At 45.7% G+C, this 21076-nt stretch overlaps 1 protein-coding gene across 3 annotated transcripts in view; it reads right to left on the bottom strand.

The window, feature by feature from the left end:
• The window catches only part of HSD17B3 (hydroxysteroid 17-beta dehydrogenase 3), an 81819-nt gene extending 62670 nt beyond the window's left edge, over positions 1-19149 (bottom strand). For 2 of the 3 annotated variants that reach the window (XR_005203204.1, XM_037745243.1), the window contains exons 1-2: positions 18924-19118; positions 15801-15847 (exon numbers count right to left, since the gene is read on the bottom strand). Coding sequence is in view for 2 of the 3 variants with exons in the window: in XM_037745243.1 (XP_037601171.1) it covers positions 15801-15847; positions 18924-19077 (201 nt within the window). In the remaining variant the exon portion in view is untranslated. Of the gene's footprint in view, positions 1-15800; positions 15848-18923 lie in introns of all 3 variants that reach the window. The other variant, XM_017547191.2, reaches the window with a different exon arrangement.
• Between the last annotated feature and the right edge of the window lie 1927 nt (positions 19150-21076).

Here is a 21076-nt window from a genome sequence, read left to right as displayed (position 1 = left end):
AGCTGGGATTACAGGCACGTGCCACCATGCCCAGCTAATTTTTTGTATTTTTAGTAGAGACGGGGTTTCACCATGTTGACCAGGATGGTCTCGATCTCTTGACCTCATGATCCGCCCGCCTTGGCCTCCCAAAGGGGCGTGGGGTTTTATAGGGAGTGGAGGTAGTTGTTCGGCTTGAGGGGAAACAAAACAGAGATAGTCTCATTGGTTATGAGGGGACTGGGCACAGATGAGGCGGGCTGCCATTGGCAGATAGGCGGGACTTCCGGTGACCCAGCCACCCAGGGGAGGCAGGACGCGAACTGGACGGACTGCTATTGGGCGGGTTTTGGCGGGGCTTCCTTTAAATTTTGGCGGGGTTTTTCCAAGGGCGGGCTAGGTGCTGCCTGCAGAACCTAGTGTTGAGTGCAGATTTGAGTGCTGAGTGCAGAAGTGGGCGTGGGGGAGCTACGTGACAGAGCTAGGTGCTGAGTGTACGGCTTGGTGCGGGCGCAGAGTGGTGACGTAGTTTCTAGGCGCGGAGAGGGAGGGGCGTGTCCGAGCTCCTAGCGAGGGAACCGGCCTTACACACGTAGTGTGGTGACCTTCATATGAAATGTCTAGAAAAGACTAGTGGCAGCCTAGGACTAGGTGTAGAAATGGAGGATTAATAGCAACCAAGTGTAAGTGATCTTAACCAAGTGATGGAAAGCTTCCAAAACTGGAAAGTGGTGATGACAAACAACTCAGTTAATTTCCTAAAAATTAGCGAAGTGTACGCTTGGGGGAATTTTATGGTATATATATTATATCTCAAAAAGCTGTTCAAGATTAACAGAACTAACTGACCCACATATATATGATGCCATCAATGCTGAAGTTTTTAAAAGTTCACTGTCACAGGTGATCTTCAGCCATGACTCTGGACAACAGAAAGTGGAAACAGCACAAAGGTATCGTCACAAGTTCGCCCACCCTGCAATCCCCACATTAAAAAGATAAGCAATTAGGTCAAGTGAGGTGGCTCATTTCTGTAATCCCAGAGCTTTGGGAGGCCAAGGCAGGAGGATCACTTGAGGCCGGGAGTTCAAGACCAACATGGGCAACACAGCAAGACACCCCCACCTCCACCACCATCTCTAAAAAAATAAAAATTAAAAAATTAGCCGAGCATGGTGGCACGGCCTATAGTCCCAGCTACTCAGGAGGCTGAGGTGAGAGGACTGCTTGAATCTAGGAGGTCGAGAATGCACCACTACACTCCAGCCTGGATGACAGAGCAAGACCCTGTCTCTAAGGAAACCAAAAACACACACAAAAAAACATAAGCAGTCACTAGTTGCTGCATCAATTGTTTCTGCAAACAGTCGATTTCCTGGTGTGTGTGTGTGTGTGTGTGTGTGTGTGTGTGTGTAAATGGATAATGGGGGAGGTTGCGTGTGTTGGGACAGAAGGCTTACGGGACACCTCCGTACCGTCAGCTCAATTTTTCTATGAACCTATAACTGCTCTAAAAAATAAAAGCCAACTTAAAAAGCTTTTTCGTTTTTAAAAAAAAACCACTAAACCAAGGACAGTCCTATTTCCAGACTGACCCCTGCCAATGACATCCCCAAGTCTCCTCTCTTGTTCTCTCCATGGAACATTTCCTACCCCCACCTCTAGCCTCTATTTTTGAGTCCTGGAATCCATCAACAGGATGGCTAAAGAATTAGGCACCTTTGTCTCCCAGTTCACTTCATCAGCTTCCTGAAGGGGAGATTGTCCAATAAATGAAAGACCATTTGCATTTTCAGCACAAAGGATGCTCTCTGCCTGGTGGGCTTCCAGCCTCTCCTTAATTGTGCGTTTCTCTCAAGAGCCACAGGCCTTTTAGAGGTTCCATGTGAAGTGGTCTGGGCCAGGAGCAGGGGCGGAGAATACTTGTTTGTCTGGACTTGCATTGTTCCCTTTGTCTGCTTGAACAGGACTCAATCTTATTTCCAGAATGTCCAGGCTGACAGGCTCCATACACCAGTTTTGCCACCCCCTTTTCAGAAAGTTAAGCTGCAAAAGCCTTCCTTTCCCAAAATTCACTGCTGGGCCCCATCCTGACGCAGAATGGCCACCATGGATGAATGGGCCTTGTTTTCCTTCTCCTATATGTTGGGGCCTGGGTCAAGGAAGGTGCTTGTAGCTGCTAATCTACAGCGGGTAGTGGGAACGCCAGGAAAAACAGGGCTTCCTCTGTGTGGCCGGGAATAAAAGAAAGGGCTTGAATTCAGGTGGAAATGGTGTGAAAAATAGGGTGAGCAGTGGCTTCCGAGGTGCTCAAGAGCAGGCCACTCTCATCCTCCCTCCGCCCCTGGCCGGTCCCTCTCCGCAATTTTTTCCCCACCTGCCTCAAGTCATGCTTGAAATTCTTTTAACAGGAAGCAAAGCCTCTCCTGCCACTCTAAATGTAAATGCAGATTCGGTTAAAGGCAGTGCAGAATGAGCTTCTGGAAGGGTGGGTGGAGGAGAAGAGCTTTCCCTATTCACACCATTAAGTACATCAAAAAAAACCTGGACACAATGCATAAAACAAACAGAAGAAGACTCCAAAACGTAAGGAGAGATTCATTTAGGGGCCTGGAAGCCTGAGGAAGGGCACTGTGGTATTTCCTGGGCTTTGTCTTCACGTATTCCAGATGTTCCTGGAGAAGCTGATGGTTCAGAAATGCCACAGGTGCAGATGCAAAAAAAAAAGTCTCACCAGGTGCAGTGGCTCATGCCTGTAATCCCAGCACTTTGGGAGGCCAGGGCGGGCGGATAAGAGGTCAGGAGTTCCTGACCAGCCTGGCCAACATGCTGAAACCCCATCTCTACTAAAAATACAAAAATTAGCCAGATGTGGTGGTGGGCACCTGTAATCCCAGCTACTGGGGAGGCTGAGGCAGGGGATTTCACTTGCAGAGGTTGCAGTGAGCTGAGATCACACCCCGGTACTCCAGCCTGGGTGAAAGAGCAAAACTCCATCTCAAAAAAAAAAAAAAGTCTGAACAAAATCCTGCCCACTCTAACTAGAGGACCAGAAAAGGGATGCCTAGTGAGACAGAAAACACTTTAGACAACAGCTGCTCTACTCCAAGCAAACACCTTGGGAAAAGCTATGACCCCACCCACACCCCTGCCAGTAGAGGCTGGGCAGGGAGCTGGGACCTCCAGGCTGGGGAGGCTCTGTGGCAAGGAGCCTGGGACTTTCATCCATCCCCACTGATGTCAGTGGAGATCTGAATTCCACCCCCACCTGGCAGTAACAGGGCACCTCTTCCTCTTTGTCCTCTCCCTTTGCCTGGGATGATAACAGAGATGTCCTCATGGAGAGCCAGGACTTCCACCACTGCCCCACGGAATGAGGCCATCCTTCCCAAGTGTCATCAGAGGCCTTGTAGAGAGCAGTAAAGAGGTGCTCCTGCCCCTTCCAGTCAGAGTGGTACTAGCAGAGGCCCAGGAAGATGCCAGAACCCCACCCCCACCCAACAGTAACAAGCAGCTCTCTGAAAGTGGAGAATTGAGCCCCTACTCCACCTGGCAGAAACTAGTCAGTTCCTCCTCCTCCCCCTGCCAAAGCAATGTCAGTATGGACCCGTATGAACTAAGATTTAAATAAGATCCAGAGTTCCATAACATAAAACCAAAACATCAAGGATTCAATCGAAAGCCACTCATCATACAAAGAAACAAGAAGATCTTCATCTGAATGAGAAAATACTAACAGCAGATGTGGAGGGAATAAAACATTTTGAGTCAGTGGGGAATCTTTTGGAAATCCTAGCATGGAAAAACGTCACCACGAGTACTTCAACCATATCAGAAGCCTCTCTTCAAAGTATCAGTCACCTGTTCAACCACGTTCCAATACTGCTTGTAAGTTCAATAGAAACTAGGAAACAACCACTGGAAGGAGAGATTAGGTGACTCACGGTCACATGCCCCCTCCCCACACAGGACTAGGGGACAAACACTCAGCAACTTAGAATTACTTGGGGATATAAGCCCAGGCAGCCCTGACCATTGATGGCAACCCTCTCGGGCCCCCTTCCACCTTTCCATGCTGTGGAAGCTTTGACTTTCTCTTGCTCAGTAAACTGCATTGCTGCCCACTCTCTCGATCTGCAAACGCTTGTTTGGAGCCGGAACACTCACCACAGCGGTAAGGCTGTCTGCTTGATTCTTCCAGCAAGGGAAGCCAAGAACCTGAGCCCAGAGCCCAAGCTGCAAATCCGGTTACATTCTTGGCGAGCCAGCCAGGAGCACCATCCAATCTCCCACACGGTGAGTAACTTCAGAACTCCTTTGCTTGCTATTCTTTTTATGTCCTATAAAACATACTGGAGGTAAAAAACTGGGCACCTGTCAACCAGTTAAAAGTGACTAGCTCGGCCTCCAGACTGAAGACACGAGTGTGAGGCTTTCTGGGAAAGGACTCTCTAACAGTCCCTAGCTCTTTGGTACTGGGAGCATTGGTCAGTCCAGAACCAGTTCTTTTTCCACTCTTTCTTTCTCTGGACCGAGCCAAGGGTTGGCTAGGGGCAAAGGGCAATGGTCCCAAACTCCTGGTTCAATCCAGTCAAGGTTGTGGCCTTGCTTAGACCTCCTAAAAAAAACAGCTGCCCATGCGAGCCAAGCCCAGTCTTTCAGACCCCAACCTCCTGGGTCCAGATATCTGTGAGGCAAACTTCTTCCAGGTTTTTTCCTCTAAGATATTTCCTACACATGAGGCCATGACTCTTCTTGAAGGCTCTTGGGGTGGCAGTCCAGGGACCCTTGCCCAGGGTGTCCTCAGGCTTATGCCAATAAGGGCATCCTACAGTATAAATACACAGGACCAATTCCCTTAGTCTGCTGTGCTAGGCTACATCCTAACAGAACCAAGGTCTATCAGTGGGTACTGGAGGCGGTAGGACATTTTGTTTTCTGCCACCCGCAATTTCCCAATACAGCTGAATGGTGCCAGGGTCTAATGACGTACAATTTGTCCTGCTTGGGATCAACTCTCTGTACGGCAGAAATTCTCCATCTAAAGTCAGACCTGGCCTGAGACTCAAATAGCTAATTACAGGGCCCACAACCCTAGGGTATATTCCTATAATGGAAAGTCGGGGGAGAAGGCTCTGGTCCAGAGGGCATTATCCCAGCCTTGGCCACGTGGCCAGCCATTACCTTCTTTAAGATTGTTATGTAGGCTGGGCATGGTGGCTCATGCCTGTAATCCAAGCACTTTGGAGGCCAAGGTGGGCAGATCACCTGAGGTCAGGAGTTCAAGACCAGCCTGATCAACATGGTGAAACCCCATCTTTAAAAATAATAAAAATAAAAATAAATAAATAAAAAGATTGTTATGTTTAGAGACCATTCTCAAGGAATTTATCCTCCTGGGCCAGTTTTATGGTGAGGCCTATGTTAATTGGACCCTTGCTAGGGAATATAAATGGCACCCATCACCCAAGCCTCACCAGCCTAGTACTTCAAGGACACACCAGTACGGGGTCACTAAGCCTAGCAGTCCACCTGTCCTTTAAGGTGACCAAAAAGGACATTAGACAGGGTGTCCATGATGCCAGTGAGCATCATTAAACCTGGCACATGGGGGAGGCCCAGGAAATGATCACGCATCTAGGGCACAGGAAAACTACAAAGTGCTGCATAGCTGGGGACCCCCCAGGGCTGGCAGCTGCAAGCAATAAGGAGGGTGTGGGCATCCCGTGTTCAATTTCAGATGGGTGCTGCTCTTCCCAATGCAAAATGACCCTTTAAAGTGTATCCTGGATAATTGGAACCAATCTGACCCACAATCTTTAAAGAAGAAGCGGCTCATTGTTTTCTGCAGTATGGCATGACCCCGGTATCTGCTGCAGAGTGGAGAATCTGGCCAGCTGAGGGAAGTATAAATGATAACACCCTTATACAATTAGACCTTTTCTGTAAGAGGGAAGGCAAATGGATTGAGGTCCCCTATGTGCAAGTTTTCTTTTTCCTAGGGATAATCCTCAACTATGTAAGGCTTGTAACCTATGCCCTACTGGCCCCTCCCTGTGGCTCCTCCCTCCACCAGCACTAACCAGGTCTCCTCAGCTCCTATGACCCAAGAGGGACCAGGGAAAGGCCAAACAACCAAGCCACCTCAGGCTACTAGGATGCCCCAACCCTGCCCTCTACAAGCGGTAGGGGGGAACTTGGCCCAATTAACATGTATGCTCCCTTTTCACTTTCTGACATATAGCAAATCAAGGCAGACTTAGGAAAATTTTCAAATGACCCGGACAAGTACGTAAATGTTCTGCAGGGCCTGGGGCAGTCCTTTGAACTAGGTTTAAAAATCGTGCTACTCCTTAGTCAGACCTTAACCAACAATGAGAGAGAAGCTGCTCTAATAGTGGCTCAAGAGTTTGGGGACAAAACAACGTCAAAGGAAAGGGATAAATCCCCTACAGGTAAACAGGCAGTCCCTAGCATGGACCCTCACTGGGACCCTGACTCAGAACATAGGGTCCGGAATCCTAGGCACCTATTGACCTGCATACTTGAGGGATTAAGACGAACTAAAAAGAAGCCCATGAGCTATGCAACAGTATCTGCCATGACTCAGGGAAAGGAAGAAAATTCAACAACCATCCTTGAGCAGTTACACAGAGACCTTAGGAAAATAGACTTATTCTCACGTCACCAGACTCTGTCAAGGGTCAGCTGATACTAAAAGACAAATTTATTACTCAGTCAGCAGCAGACATTAGAAGGAAGCTCCAGAAGTTGGCCCTGGGGCCAAAACAAAGTCTAGAATCGTTGCTAAATCTGACAACCTCAGTGTTTTATAACAGAGATCAGGAGGAACAGGCTAAAAGGGATGGGAGGGACAAGAACAAGCTGTGGCCCTAGTCACGGCCCTCAGGCAGGCAGACCCAAGGGGCTCGGAAAAGGAAAAGGCTTGGGTTAGCCGCCAGTCTGGGAAAGCTTGCTACCACGGTGGCCTACCGGGACATTTTAAGAAAGATTGTCCCAAGAGGAACAGACCACCTCCTCGTCCTTGCCCACTGTGCCAAGGGGATCACCGGAAAGCACTCTGTCCCAGAGGACAAAGGTTCCCAGGGCCTAAGGTGGCCAACTGGATGACCCAACATCAGGACTGAGGGTGCCCGGGGCAAGCACCAGCACGAGCCATCACCCTCACCGAGCCCCAGGTAAAGCTGACCATAGAGGGCCAGGAGGTCAGTCTCCTCCTGGACACTGGCACAGTCTTCTCAGTTTTCTTCTTCTGTCCCCAACAGCTGTCCCCCGGGTCTGTCACCATCCGAGAAGTCCTAGGGCAACCAGTCACTAGGTAGTTCTCCCACCCACTAAGCTGTAACTGGGAAACTCTACTCTTCACATGCCTTTCTTATTATGCCTAAAAGCCCTACTCCTGTATTGGGAAGGGACATTCTAACAAAAGCAGGAGCCATCATATATGTATATGTATATAATGGAACAGGTGTTTCTATATAGAGAGAGAGAGAAACACCTGTTGGCTGCTCTCTAACCAAGGAGGGAGTTAATCCTAAGGTCTGGGCAACAAAAGAACAATATGGGCAAGCAAAAATCGCCCGTCCTGTTCAGGTTAAACTAAAAAATTCCACCTCTTTTCCCTACCAAAGGCAGTACCCTCTCAGACCCAAAGCCCAACAAGGGTTACAAAAAATTGTTAAAAACCTAAAGCACAGGGCTTAGTAAAGCCATGTAACAGTCCCTGCAGCGCTGCTGTTTTAGGAGTACAAAAACCTACTGAACAAGAAAGATTGTGCAGGACCTCAAAATTATTCATAAGGCCGTTGCTCCTCTGTATCCAGCTGTCCCAACCCCTCTCCGTGTATGGGTGGAAACAACAGCTGCCCTGCACATCACCAATACCACCAAGGCCCAGAATTCTTCCACCCAAGAAAAGAATCTAACTTCCCCAACGAAAAGACGTCGTGTGTGGTAAATCCTTCTACGTTTGTATTCCTACCAGCCGAACAGAAACCTGCACTCTAGCCTACCTAGTGCTCCCATAACTTACTCTTGCTCAGAGGAGGCAGGAGCTGTGCCCATTCATGCCAAGCTTTGCCCAAGGGCAATCACACTGCTGGCCAGGTGAAGGGTTGCTCCCACGTTAGGCACAGAGACCGCTAACTTAAAGGTGTCCTTAACACTCTCCAAGAAATTAAAAGCCAGCCTAAATAAAATCTCCCTCCAGCTTACTCTAATCCAGAGCCAAGTAAACCCACTAGCAGCTGTGGTCCTTCAAAACAGGTGGGCACTAAACCTCACTGCCCAAAAAAAAAGTGCCCTTTTCTAAATAAAAATGTTGTTTCTGTGTAAATAAGGCTGGAATAGTCCAAGAAGGCACTAAACAACTTCAGGATAGGGCCGACCAACTGCCTGGGGGTAAGACAACTGAAAGTGCCTCGTGGCTCTCACAACAAACCCTCCTCGGGCTCCTTGGCTTCTTATAACCCTTGTAACGGTCATCCTGGCGTGGCCTTTGGCCCACACCTTTTCAGGACGTTAATCCGCTTTGTTTTCTCTAGAATGCAATCCCTAAAACTGCAAATGGTCCTGCAAATGGAACCCCAAATGACCTCAATTCCCAACATCTGCCACAAACCCCTGAATCGACCCACCAACCAAGAAGCCTCCTTTCTGGAGGAAACTTCATCTACAGGGCCCCTTCTCTGCCCCTACTCAGCAGGCAGTGGTCAAAGAGCATTCGTCTGCCCCTTTCCCACCAGCAGCTGGGTTTTCCTCTTCAGAGCGGGCACTGAGGGAATAAAACCTTTTGGGTCGATGGGGAACCTTTTGGAAAGCCTAGCATGGAAAAAGGTCACCATACTTCTACCATATCAGAAGACTCCGTTCAAAGTATCACCTATTCAACCACATTCTAATACTGCTTGCAAGTTCAATAGAAACTAGGAAACAACCACCGGAAGGAGAGATTAGGTGACTCACGGTCACACGCCCCCTCCCCACACAGGACTAGGGGACAAACATTCGGCAACTCAGAATTACTTGGGGATATAAGCCCAGGCAGCCCTGACCATTGACGGCAACCCTCTCGGGCCCCCTTCCACCCTTCCATGCTGTGGAAGCTTTGACTTTCGCTTGCTCAATAAACTGCATTACTGCCCACTCTCTTGGGCCACGAACACTTGTTTGGAGCTGGAACACTCACCGTGGGGGTAAAGCTCTCTGCTTGATTCTTCGAGCAAGGGAAGCCAAGAACCTAAGCCCAGAGCTCAAGCTGCAAATCCGGTTACAATGCCGACATAGAAATAACACAGTCAGAATTATCTGACATGACAAGATTTGGAGCATAAAGATGCTTCAGTAGGCTGAGCACTGTGGCTCATGCCTGTAATCCCAGCACTTTGGGAGGCCACGGCAAGCAGATCACCTGAGATCAGGAGTTTGGGACCAGCATGGCCAACGAGGTGAAACTTCATCTCTACTAAAAATACAAAAATGAGCCAGGTGTCGTGGTGGGCGCCTGTAATCCCAGCTACTCGGGAGGCTGAAGCAGGGAATCACTTGAACTCGGGAGGCAGAGGTTGCAGTGAGCCAAGATCACACCACTGCAAACCAGCCTGGGTGACAGAGCAAGATTCCCTCTCAAAAAAGAAAAAACAAGTTCAGTGAGCCATTATAAACACAAAAACAAATGGCAAAAATAGAAAATCTCTGCAAAGAAACAGAAGTAAGGTAGAACACATGAAAACACTTGAACTGAAAAATATAATCGCTAAAGTTAAAATCTTGATGGATAGGCTTAGTAGCAAAATGAGTGGGACTAAGAAAAGAATCAGTGAACTTGAAAATTTTAAAAAAATAGAAATTACCCAATATAAGCAACAGAGAAAAAAATACACTGGAAAAAATTGAACGGAATCTCAAAGACCCATTGAACTATAAAAAGTCTAAAATTCATGTCATTGGAGTATTACAAGGAGAGAAGCGGCAGGGCTGAAACAGTATTTAAATAAATAATGGATGAAAGTTTTTGAAATGTGTTTTTGTGTTTTTCTGAGATGGAGTCTTGCTCTTGTCGCCTTGGCTGGAGTGCAATGACACAATCTCTGCCTCCCGGGTTCAAGCAATTCTGCCTCAGCCTCCCAAGTAGCTGGGATTACAGGCCCCCACCATCATGTCCAGCTAAATTTTGTATTTTTAGTAGAGACGAGGTTTCACCATGTTGGCCAGGGTGGTCTCGAACTCCTGACCTCAGGCGATCCACCCATCTGGCCTCCCAAAGTGCTGGCATGAGCCACCGCGCCCAGCCCAAATTTGTGAAAAGATGTAAACCTACAGATTCAGAGGCTGAGTAAACCCCAAAGAGGGTAAAGCCAAAGAAATCCATGCCAAAAAATATCATTTTAAACTTTTGAAAAATAAAGACAAAGAAAAAATTTTGAAAGTCAAGAGAGAAACAAACCCTTATGTATTGGGGGAAAGCAATTCAAATAACATCAGATTTCTCATCAGAAACCACAGAGGCCAGAAGGAAGTGGCCCAGTCTTTTTCAAGTGCTGAAAGGAAAGGACTGTCAACTGCAAATCCTGTATCTAGCAAAACTATCTTTAAGGAACAAAGAGGAAACGAAGACATTCTGGAATGAAGAAAAACTAAGAGAATTTGTTGCCAGTAGACCAACCCTAAAATAATAGCTAAAGCAAATTCTATAAACAGAAATAAAATGACTGAAAAATGGAATCTTGGGACATTGGGAAGGAAGAGCAACAGAAAGAGAAAATACTGGTAGGTACAAGATAATCTTCTCTGTGGTGGAGAACGTTGTATGTCAACTTGGCTAGGTCATGATACCCAGATTCTTAGTCAAACATTATTACATGTGTTTCTGTAAAGATAGGTTTATGTGAGATTATCATTTAAATTAGTAGACTTTGAGTAAAGCCTATGATACTCCATAATGAGGGGGGGCCTTTTCTAGTCAGCTGAGGGCCTTGGGAAAGCAAGATTGACCCTCCTGGAGGAACAGGGAATTCTGTCACCTGATAGATGACCTGCGACTTGAACTGCAGCTTTGTGTCTTCTTGGGTCTCCAACCTGCCAGCCTGCACTGCAGATAGACACACCAGCCTCCATAATCATGTGTGTCAATTCCTTCAAATAAATCAACCTTTCTCTCCTCTCTCTCTCTCTCTCCCTTCCTGTGCACTCTTTCTCTCACTCTCTCCCCCTCCATATCTTCCTTCCTCCCCTACTCCCACTGCCAGCTCTGTGTGTGTGTGTGTGTGTGTGTGTGTGTGTGTCACACACCCTATTGACTCTGTCTTTCTGGAGACCCATAACTAATACATTCTCAAAAAATAAGAAAGCAGTATATGTGAGGGGAATCATAGTTTAAATAGCCAATGAGAACCAATCCTAAGCTTGGAGAACTTACACTATGCAAACCATTTTGCCAGCCTCATCCTATTTAACCCTTACAAAAGCCTAATGAGATTATCATCACCTCCAGCTCACTGATGTGAAAGTTCAGCCAGTGAGCCTTGGAGGGAGGCTTTGACATACATCTGATCAGTTCCCAACCTCAGGCTTTTACCCGTTACAATCCACAGCATCACAGGCTCAGCTGCACTCCTTGGAGCAGCCGTTAACAGCAAGAGAACAGGCTCTCTGGAAGGGAGAAAAGACTGCATGAAGGACAAGTTGGGAGCCCAGAAAACTGTTTAACCCAGCGTCAGTAAAGAGCATAAGGAGGCTTGGCACAGTGGCTCATGCCTATAATCCCAGCACTTTGGGAGGCCAAGGCAAGAAGATTGCTTAAGCTTAGGAATTTGAGACCAGCCTGGTAACAAATTGAGATCTCATCTCTACAAAAAATAAAATAAAAAGGCAAAGGGTGGGGGGAAAGTCCACAAGGAGAAGTGCAAAGCAAGAATTAGTCAAGGACAGAACACAAAGTTGGCAAAGACCCAGAAGCACAGAAAAAATGTATAACTTGTCCAAATTCTCCAGACGGTATCACAGTGAAGACTGAAACCCACAGCTTCTGACCCCCAGGCCCTTTGTTTTATGAAACAATAAAAAAATGAATGGCTAAGGAGAGCTTCCATGTGGGGTCTCCTCTAAGTAGAAAGAAAGGTATCTGAGTCTTGACATAGCAGAGGACCACACAGAGGTCAGTTAGGTCAGCGTGAACTTGAGAAAAGATTCTGGAGAATCATGAAGAATATCTTGGCAATCCAGGGAACGCAGAGGTAAGATGAAGAATCTTTTGTTGACATATTAGGTCTTTCTAAAACCTGGTCGAAGCTGAGAAATTATTATATAAAAGGTTATATAGTTTTAATACAAATAGCTAGAAACGTTTTCCTTTTGATTTGGGGGATGGAAGGCACGTTGTTTTGAAAAGTGGTTCCTGGGTGGTCTCTCCAATTTCAACACTCAAATATGACCACCCATCTACCGAATGTCAACTCTGCTTATTTTTAAGATGTGGAGTTCTTCACTCTTACCCTAATTCATGTAGAGCAACTTCATCACCAGTAAGTTGCTATACATGAATCAGGATAACAGTAAAGAACTCCTTATCTTAAAAATAAACAGAGTTGAGACAGAAGGGTCAGTGTCAAAAAATCAGCAGCAGCAGATGAGCGATCGGGGGCAGATCTGAAAGAACGGCACGAGGGGCTTTTTTAACGGGCATGGCTGAGGTTTGTTAACATCCCCAAAGCTTCTAGCAAGTGCGTCCGGGATGCCTTGCAATGTCGTTTCAGATAAGATGGTTTTATTATGATGCAAACCTTCTGGGACAAGAAAGTCATGGGTACGTGTGCTGCAGCTGAATGCATTTTTCATATGAATCAAATGTTCCCAAGATTCATATGTTGAAATCTTAACTCACAGTGAGATGATACTTGGAGGCAGGGCTTTCAGGAGGTAATCAGGTCATGAGACTGGGGCCTTCCCAATGAGATTAATGTCCTTATGAGAAGAAACACCAGGTCAGGCATGGTGGCTCATGCCTGTAATCCCAGTACTTTGGGAGGCTGAGGCAGGCAGATCACTTGAGCACAGTTCAAGACCAGCCTGGGCAACATAGTGAAACCCCATCTCTACAAAAAATTTAAAAATTCACCGGGCATGACAGCTCACGCCTGTAACTCCTGATACTCAGGAGGCTGAGTGGGAGTAACACGTGAGGCCAGGAGGTTGAGGCTGCAGTGAGCTGTGTTTGCACCACTGCACTCCAGCCTGAGCAACAGAGCAAGACCCTGTCTCTGAAAAGTAAAAGAAGAAGAAACAGCAGAGAGCTTGCTTCCCCTGTCTCTGTTCTCTGCCATGCGAAGCTACATCCGGAAGACAGCTGTCTGCAAACCAAGAAGAGAGCCCTCACCAGACATCAGATCTGTGGGCACCTCATTCTTGGACTTACCAGTCTCCAGAACTGTGAGAAATACATGCTTGCTTAGGCCACCCAGCTTACGGAATTCATTCCAGCAGCTCAAGCTGATGGAGACAACATCTCTCTCAGAAATAGGTGTAAATTACTATAACATAATGGAAAGCACCAGAGCCTCACGTATATTCACAACCTCTGACCCAGCAAGGCCACCTCAAGGAAAATAGCTCCCAAAATAATTGGAGATGAGCAGAAAAGTTTCTGTATTGACTCCCAATTTTATATAAAATGAAGAAAAATTAGGAAAAAAAAAATCCTAACAAGAAAACTGTTAAATTTTGGACCATCCATTTGATGGAATATTATGTTGCCATTTAAAAATCACGGTTTGGGGCAGGGCACAGTGGCTCATGCCTGTGATTCCAACACGATGGGAGGCCAAAGCAGGCAGACTGCTCAAGCTTAGGAGTTCAAGACCAGCCTGGGCAACGGAACAACAGTGAGACCCTGTCCCTACAAATAACACATGAGCCTGTTCTTCCAGAAGGACACACTGCTTTGGGAGGCTGAGGTGGGAGGATCACTTGAGCCCAGAAGGCCAAGGCCACAGTAAGCAGTGTTTGTACCACTGCATTCCAGCCTGGCAACAGAGCAAGACCCTTTCTCAAAAAACCACAACAACAACACGGTTTTGACATAAGAAAATGCTCATGGCCGGGCGCGGTGGCTCAAGCCTGTAATCCCAGCACTTTGGGAGGCCAAGGCGGGTGGATCACGAGGTCAAGAGATCGAGACCATACTGGTCAACGTGGTGAAACCCCGTCTCTACTAAAAATACAAAAAATTAGCTGGGCATGGTGGCGCGTGCCTGTAATCCCAGCTACTCAGGAGGCTGAGGCAGGAGAATTGCCTGAACCCAGGAGGCGGAGGTTGCGGTGAGCCGAGATCGCACCATTGCACTCCAGCCTGAGTAACATGAGTGAAACTCCGTCTAAAAAAAAAAAAAAAAAAATGCTCACAACCTAATGTAATATTTAAAAAATAATGCTATGTATAATTTGGGATTTCAGATAAATTTGGGAGAAACTGTAGGTTTCAAATATCTTTTTCGTCAAGAATGTGGTACTTTTTTCTCTTATTTGAAATAGCTCTTATATTTCCTCAATGGAATTTTATAGTTTTCTTGAAAAAGGCCTACAAATTTTATAGTAACCATGTTTCTAGGATTACTTATTTTTCTATTCCAAATGAAAATGCTTTTCATTATATTTTTAAGGTGTTACTGATTTTTTTTTTTTTTTTTTTTTTTTTTTTTTTTTTAAAGTTTTTATTTTTTTTTTTTTTTTTTTTTTTTTTTTTTGAGACAAAGTGTTGCTCTGTTGCCCAGGCTGGAGTGCAATAGTGTGATCTCAGCTCACTGCAACCTCTGCCTCCCAGGTTCAAGAGATTCTCCTACCTCAGCCTGCCAAGTAGCTGGGATTACAGGTGCCCACCACCACCCCCTGCTAACTTTTGTATTTTTAGTAGAGATCGGGTTTCGCCATGTTGGCCAGGCTGGTCTTGAACTCCTGACCTCAGGTGATCCACCCGCCTCAGCCTCCCAAAGTGTTGGGATTACAGGCTTGAGCAACCGCGCCCGGCCGTGTTATTGATTTTTAAACAGCCTTCTTCTTACAGTTTCTAGAATTCTTTCTATTCTTCTATTGTATTTGACAAGGTTCTAGAAGTCAGTGTAATAGACACGAGGAAGAAATAAAATGTATAGGAACTCTAGAAAACAATGTTTTATTAATGAAAATGTTAAATTTGTAATAACAATAGGACATAAAACCACATGTTATAAATGCATTTTTAAAAGTATAACTATCAATCTATTTACCCATCTACAAAGAAGTCAGCTTGGAAGAAAATACCCAAAAATACTAATTGTATTCTAGTGACTCTGGGCTCTATCAGACTTTCCTTTCATAGAATATGGTATAATGCCATTAATCTCCTTGAAATGAAAGTCACTGATCATATGTCCTGCCTAAACAAATAACTTTTTAAAAATCAATATATGCCCTGGCTTAACATAAAGAATAAATGAAAGGAAAGTAGTTAATAATGTTTTTTGAAAAAATTATATCTAAGTATATAAACTCACACGGCACAATTACACTAGAAAATACCAGTGCTCCACAAATTCCCAAAACAATCCCTAAGGTGAGGTACTGTCACCTCTGAGTTTCGCTGTGTTTAAAAAAAGAGGTCCAGGGAGTGAGATGATCATTTTTCTGTTTACTTTTCCATAGAAAATATTTTCTCCTTTAAATGAATGCATACTGCTTTTATATGGAAAAATCTAGTGTTGGGGTGGATGTCTCAGGACCGTGATGTGTTCAGTACACGGGAGATGGTAGCCCCCAGGAAGACAGCTTACCTCGAAGGCATACGCTTTCCCAATTCCGTCGCCCGCTCCAGTGATCACTGTGAAAAGCAGAACGCTTTTAAACGACAGAATTCATCTTAAAGCTGCTCTTTCTCACTAGCTACGTTTTCTCGCAAGCCTAGTCTCCAGGACAGTCAGTCGTCCAAAGGCGCATCCCTCTGCTCTCCAGCCCACGCCCCTGAAGCCCTTCACTAAACATTCAGGTGAAGGGTTTGTTTTGCTGCTTGCCTGCTTGGCTGGTTTTTGGAGGGCTTGGCGAGGCTGCGGAAAACGTATTGCAAAATGAAACAAGGAGCCGCAGCCAGGAAACATGTCCTGCAGGCCCCGGGAGGTCACAGACACTGCGAGCCTTCACTCTGCAAAGGCGGCAGTGCTCCTCGTTATCTCTCTGACCTGGCACCCATCTGTCATTGTAAGGACATTTCAAGGTTCCTCCTAAAAGTGGAGCTCTGGCCCCTTCTCTCCTCTACCCCACAGCAGCAATTAAAGGCCTACGGAAGGTAGGGAATGTAGCAAAGAGGAAAAGACAAAAATACAAAAAGAAAGTGCAGTGCAATGAAAAGACCTGAAGAATTTGTACTCGATAGAACAATCTGTTCATACACAACAATCAAATAGGTCTTCTGGTGCTTTTATCTCAACATTACAGAAATAACTAATGATTGAGCTCTAGGATGCGCCTCATTCATGAGATCGCCACAATGTCAAAATTCACTACAGTTCAGGATATTGTAAACTCACAGTTTACTTTTGCAACGACAATTACAGGACATGCTTTCAAAAAGTGTGAACAAATGTTGCATTTAGCTTAGTTGAGAGTGAGTGCAGGCCAGGCTGTACAAGCCTCACGGACCACATTGACCGAAGCACCCGGGCTTTCATGATTACTAATACTGTGTCTATTCATTTAGGAACTTCTAAGAGGCTCCGTGACACTGTCTGCAGCTCTGGGTGGAGGACCTATGCTCAGGGCCATCTTGGGCCATAATACCTTCCCCTCGGTTTCAGGAATCTTCAATGCATCCAATACAGGGCCTGCAAGATGATGCCCTCTGTCATGACGACGGATAACTGTCACACGCTCACCTCTTGCCATGTACTACTTCAAGCGTTTCAGAGGCATCATTTCATTTAATGTTCAAAACAAGCCTAAAATGCAGGGGCCATCACTATCCTTAGTTTATAAAGGAGGAAGTCAAGGGGAAAAAGTTTGTAACTTGATTAAGGTCACACTGCTAAAAATGATGACACAAGGATTTGAACCCAGGCTGTCTGACCTTGGGGCCTTCAAGTCTATAAATCATTAGGAAATGCAGCACAGAGCTCAGGGTACCCTATCTGAGGAATTAAAACTTTAGCCTCTAGTACTTGGGTTTCCTTTTTGTCCCCTACTTGAAATATATTATCTCCCTGCTATCTGCCTATGCCCAAACGTATTTTACTCCTGCTAGAGGTATCTCTATCCATCTTGACTCATAAAAACAGGTTAAGATCATGTTTTTGACTTTGAGTCACCAAATGCTGTAAGTCTCTGGCCCCATTTGAACTTCTTTTAGAATGTGGGCTCTTAGAAGGGCTTTCCTACACAAATGAACAGCAGCTGTGCAGAATGCTGTGTCCACCCACATATGGACATCTGAATCTGTGTGGAGTGGGTATTTAAATACAGAACACACAGGTCAAGCTGCTGAGCAAGTTCACTGCAGACAGCATAAAACCCTGAGAGGACACACACACACACACACACACACACACACACACACACCCCTCAAATGTAAGAAGCAGTCAAAAACCCATTTGTTATCCCAAACAATTTCTCATGTGGTAATTTTTTAAATTCCCATTGCTAAGTGTTTAAGGCTGCCAGGTTTAGCAAATAAGGATCCAGAATGCCCACTTAAACTGGAAACTCAGGTAAATTAGGAATTGTTTAATATATGTCTCATGCAATATGTGGGTTATAACACACTAAAAAACTATTCCTTTTCTCTGAAATTTAAATTTAACTGGGTATCCTGTATTTTATCTGGCAGCCCTCTAAGGGTATTAGAATTTTTCCTATTTTGCCTAGATAATGCCTCTAAAGTCACTTAATCATTTTTGTCATTGGATTTTTGTGTGTGTGTGTCCAATTTTGAAATATAAGCCCCTGCAGAGACCTTCACATTATATTCAAGGAGATGCTGAAACAATGGTCTCATGCCGTTCACCTTAACCTCAGTCACAGGCTGAAGTTATGCACGTGGGCTCCAGTAGATACACCCCACGGGGAGGCAGCATTTAACTGACACCAGCCAGACCCAGATTCCATTCCATACAACCCTGAAAACATGGCTCCATAGAGATACATGTTGCTTTGATTTTGTAATACCTTCACTCCTTAAAAGCACTTGGATCCTATTTTTTTTTTAACATAGTGAATTGAAATTATTTAGATTTCAAAATTTGGAAACACCTTTTAATAAAATGAAAGCACCCCGGGCTTTTTGTAAATCTGAAAATGAGGATGTAGAAATCTCTGCATTATTTATTATTTGTGCCAGCAAGAAACTCCAAAAGAAGAAAACTCGTCTAATGGGGTTGAGAGGACAAGTGCCTAGCAAGGGCTGAGTAGCCTTCTTCCCTAGTGCTGCCCTAACGCCCTACAGCTTACAGACCATTCTAATCTCATTCACACTTTCTAATCCCCCCAATTAAAATTTTCCAAAGGAATTACTTCTTTGCTCTCAAAGTGAAAAGTTGCAATATCTCTTTTATAAGCAGGGGCCGAGCACAGTGGCTCATGTCTGTAATCCCAGCACTTTCGGGGGCCGACGTGGGTGGATCACCTGAGGTCAGGAGTTCAAGACCAGCCCGGCCAACATGGTGAAACTCTGTCTCTACTAAAAATACAAAAAATTAGCCGGGCATGGTGACAGGTGCCTGTATCCTAGCTTCTCAAGGGGCTGAGCCAGGAGAATTGCTTAAACCCAAAGGCGGAGGTGGCAGTGACCTGAGATCACACTATTACACTCCGGCCTGGGTGACAGAGCATGACTCTGTCTCAAAAATAATAATAACAAGCAGGAACAACAGCAAAAAAAAAAAGACACACAAGATGGAATGCTCCCTTACCTGCCCACTGTCCCATTGACCGCAAGAAAGTCTTGGGCAAAACACCCCAGTAGCTCAGTAAAATACATCTGGAGAGTCTCACGCACTTCACCAGGCAGGCCAGGCACACCAGCAGCCCTGTGAGGATGAAGAACTGTTCCAGAGTGTCCCCCATGGCTGCACTGAACAGACTGTTTCAGCCCTGGCCGTGGCCCTCTGAGCACGCCGCCTGGGACTGTGCTGCCCTGGAGACTTGCAGATATTCTTCCAGGAGTCACTGGGTGTGTTCCATCAAGTCAGGGGCATCTAGATTAAAGTAACTCCTTTACATAATCCTCTGATTCACAAGCCTTTGAATAAGGCTTTTGTTACTGTGGAGGAGCTGGTGAAAATGTAAAATGTGGCCATGAAGGGGGGAAAACAAAGCCTGGACAAATATAAAATGGCAGCCCAGGGGTCTCTCCCTGAATTTGGAAACTTAAAAAGGATGCAGACTCCAAGGCATTCATTCATTTGTTTAGCTCTAGGTATTGACTGCCCACCAGGTGGAATCCCCTCTGGAAGGCATTAGGAAGATAATGGTGACTGAACAAGGTCTCTCTGGTTTGGAGCATAGATTCTGGTAGCGGAGACAGATGATGAACAGATAAGTAAGATAACTTCAGGCCAGACAGCGACTCATGCCTGTAATCCCAGCACTTTGGGAAGCCGAGGCAGGCGGATCACATGAGTTCAAGACCAGCCTGGCCAACATGGTGAAACCTGATCTCCAAAAATACAAAAATTAGCCAGGCATGGCGGTACACACCTGTAATCCCAGCTACTTGGGAAGAGAATCACTTGAACCTGGGAAGCAGAGGTTGCAGTGAGCCAAGATCACACCATTGCACTTCAGCCTGGGCGACAGAGCAAGTCTCCATCTCCAAAAACAAACAAAAAAAGATAACATCAGATACATGTGCTATGGAAAAGCGCTATTGAATGAAGTGTTTAAGTAGCTACTCAGGGAATGCTTCAGAGAGGGCGTTCAGGAAGAAATTCTGTGAAGAGGTGGCATTTTTAGTTGAAATTTGAATGAAAAGGAGCCAGCTCCACAAAGACGGGGTTCCCCTTCCAGGCTAATGGAACAGCTAGTACGATGCCTGAAATGAGAAAGCTCCGTGTGTTTGAGGAATAGGAACTAGGGCAACACGGCAGAGGGACTGGCCACCGAGAGCAGGGGAGGAAGGGCCAGAGCAGGAGGGAGGAGCCACGCCCTCCCGGTGAGGGTGGACTTTCAGAGCAACCAGAAGCCCTTGCACGGGTTTGGCAAATAGAGTTGTATACTCTGAATTAGGCTTTTAAAAGGTCACTGGGGGCTGAGGGAAGATGTCCTTTTGGGGGTGGGTTGGAGGGTGGGTGTGGCCACTGAACGAAGGGCAGCCAAGACACTGATGTCCTCCATGCAGAGGGCCCGGAATCAGTCCTCAGCCTTCTCTCACTTCTGCCTGTGCTCCCTCTCAGCTCACTCTGTGCTGCAATCAACAGCCTTGCGCTCACCCCGGAAGAAGGATTGCTGGCCAGAGCATAGATTCATACGTCTTCATGCTAGATATTGTCAGATCTGCCTTCATCTTGCATTCATGCCAACAACGCGCGAGGGTGTTCGTCTTCCCACTGCCTTAGCAATACGGCACGTTGTCAAGCTTTGGGACTTTTGCCGCCCGGTAAGTCAGAAGTAGCATCCAATGTGGTTTTAGTTTTAAATTATCTTAGTAGCCAGATTAGAGATATTTTCATAAATCCAAGGGCTATTGTTACTGTTTTCTTTGTGAATCTTCTCTCTCCTGCCTGTTTGCTATGTGGTTTTTGCTCTTTCCCTTCTCTGTATTTAGAGATGATTTCAGAACTCTGATTAGACAGAAATTTGACCTGCTCACTCTGTCCTCTCTGCTCATTGATTATCTCTTCAGATGTGTCTGATCATTGCCAAATTGGCCATTGTGGTTTTTATTTTAATGATATCAATTTCGTTTCTAAAAGTTCCTTTTCTTTTTTTTTCAAAACTGAGGCTTTTTTTTCTTATGGTTTTCTGTTCCATGCAGGTGTTTATGATTTGACTTTTCTTTTTTTTTTTTTTTTCAGGTGTCTGTTCAGGCAATTTTGACTCTTCTTACCTTAGCATAATTGTCTTA

This window comes from Cebus imitator, unplaced genomic scaffold, assembly GCF_001604975.1.
Source record: "Cebus imitator isolate Cc_AM_T3 unplaced genomic scaffold, Cebus_imitator-1.0 Scaffold196, whole genome shotgun sequence".
Taxonomy (NCBI): Eukaryota; Metazoa; Chordata; class Mammalia; order Primates; family Cebidae; genus Cebus; species Cebus imitator.
Note: the sequence above shows the minus strand (reverse complement) of the source record. Positions and strands in the feature narration are given on the sequence as shown.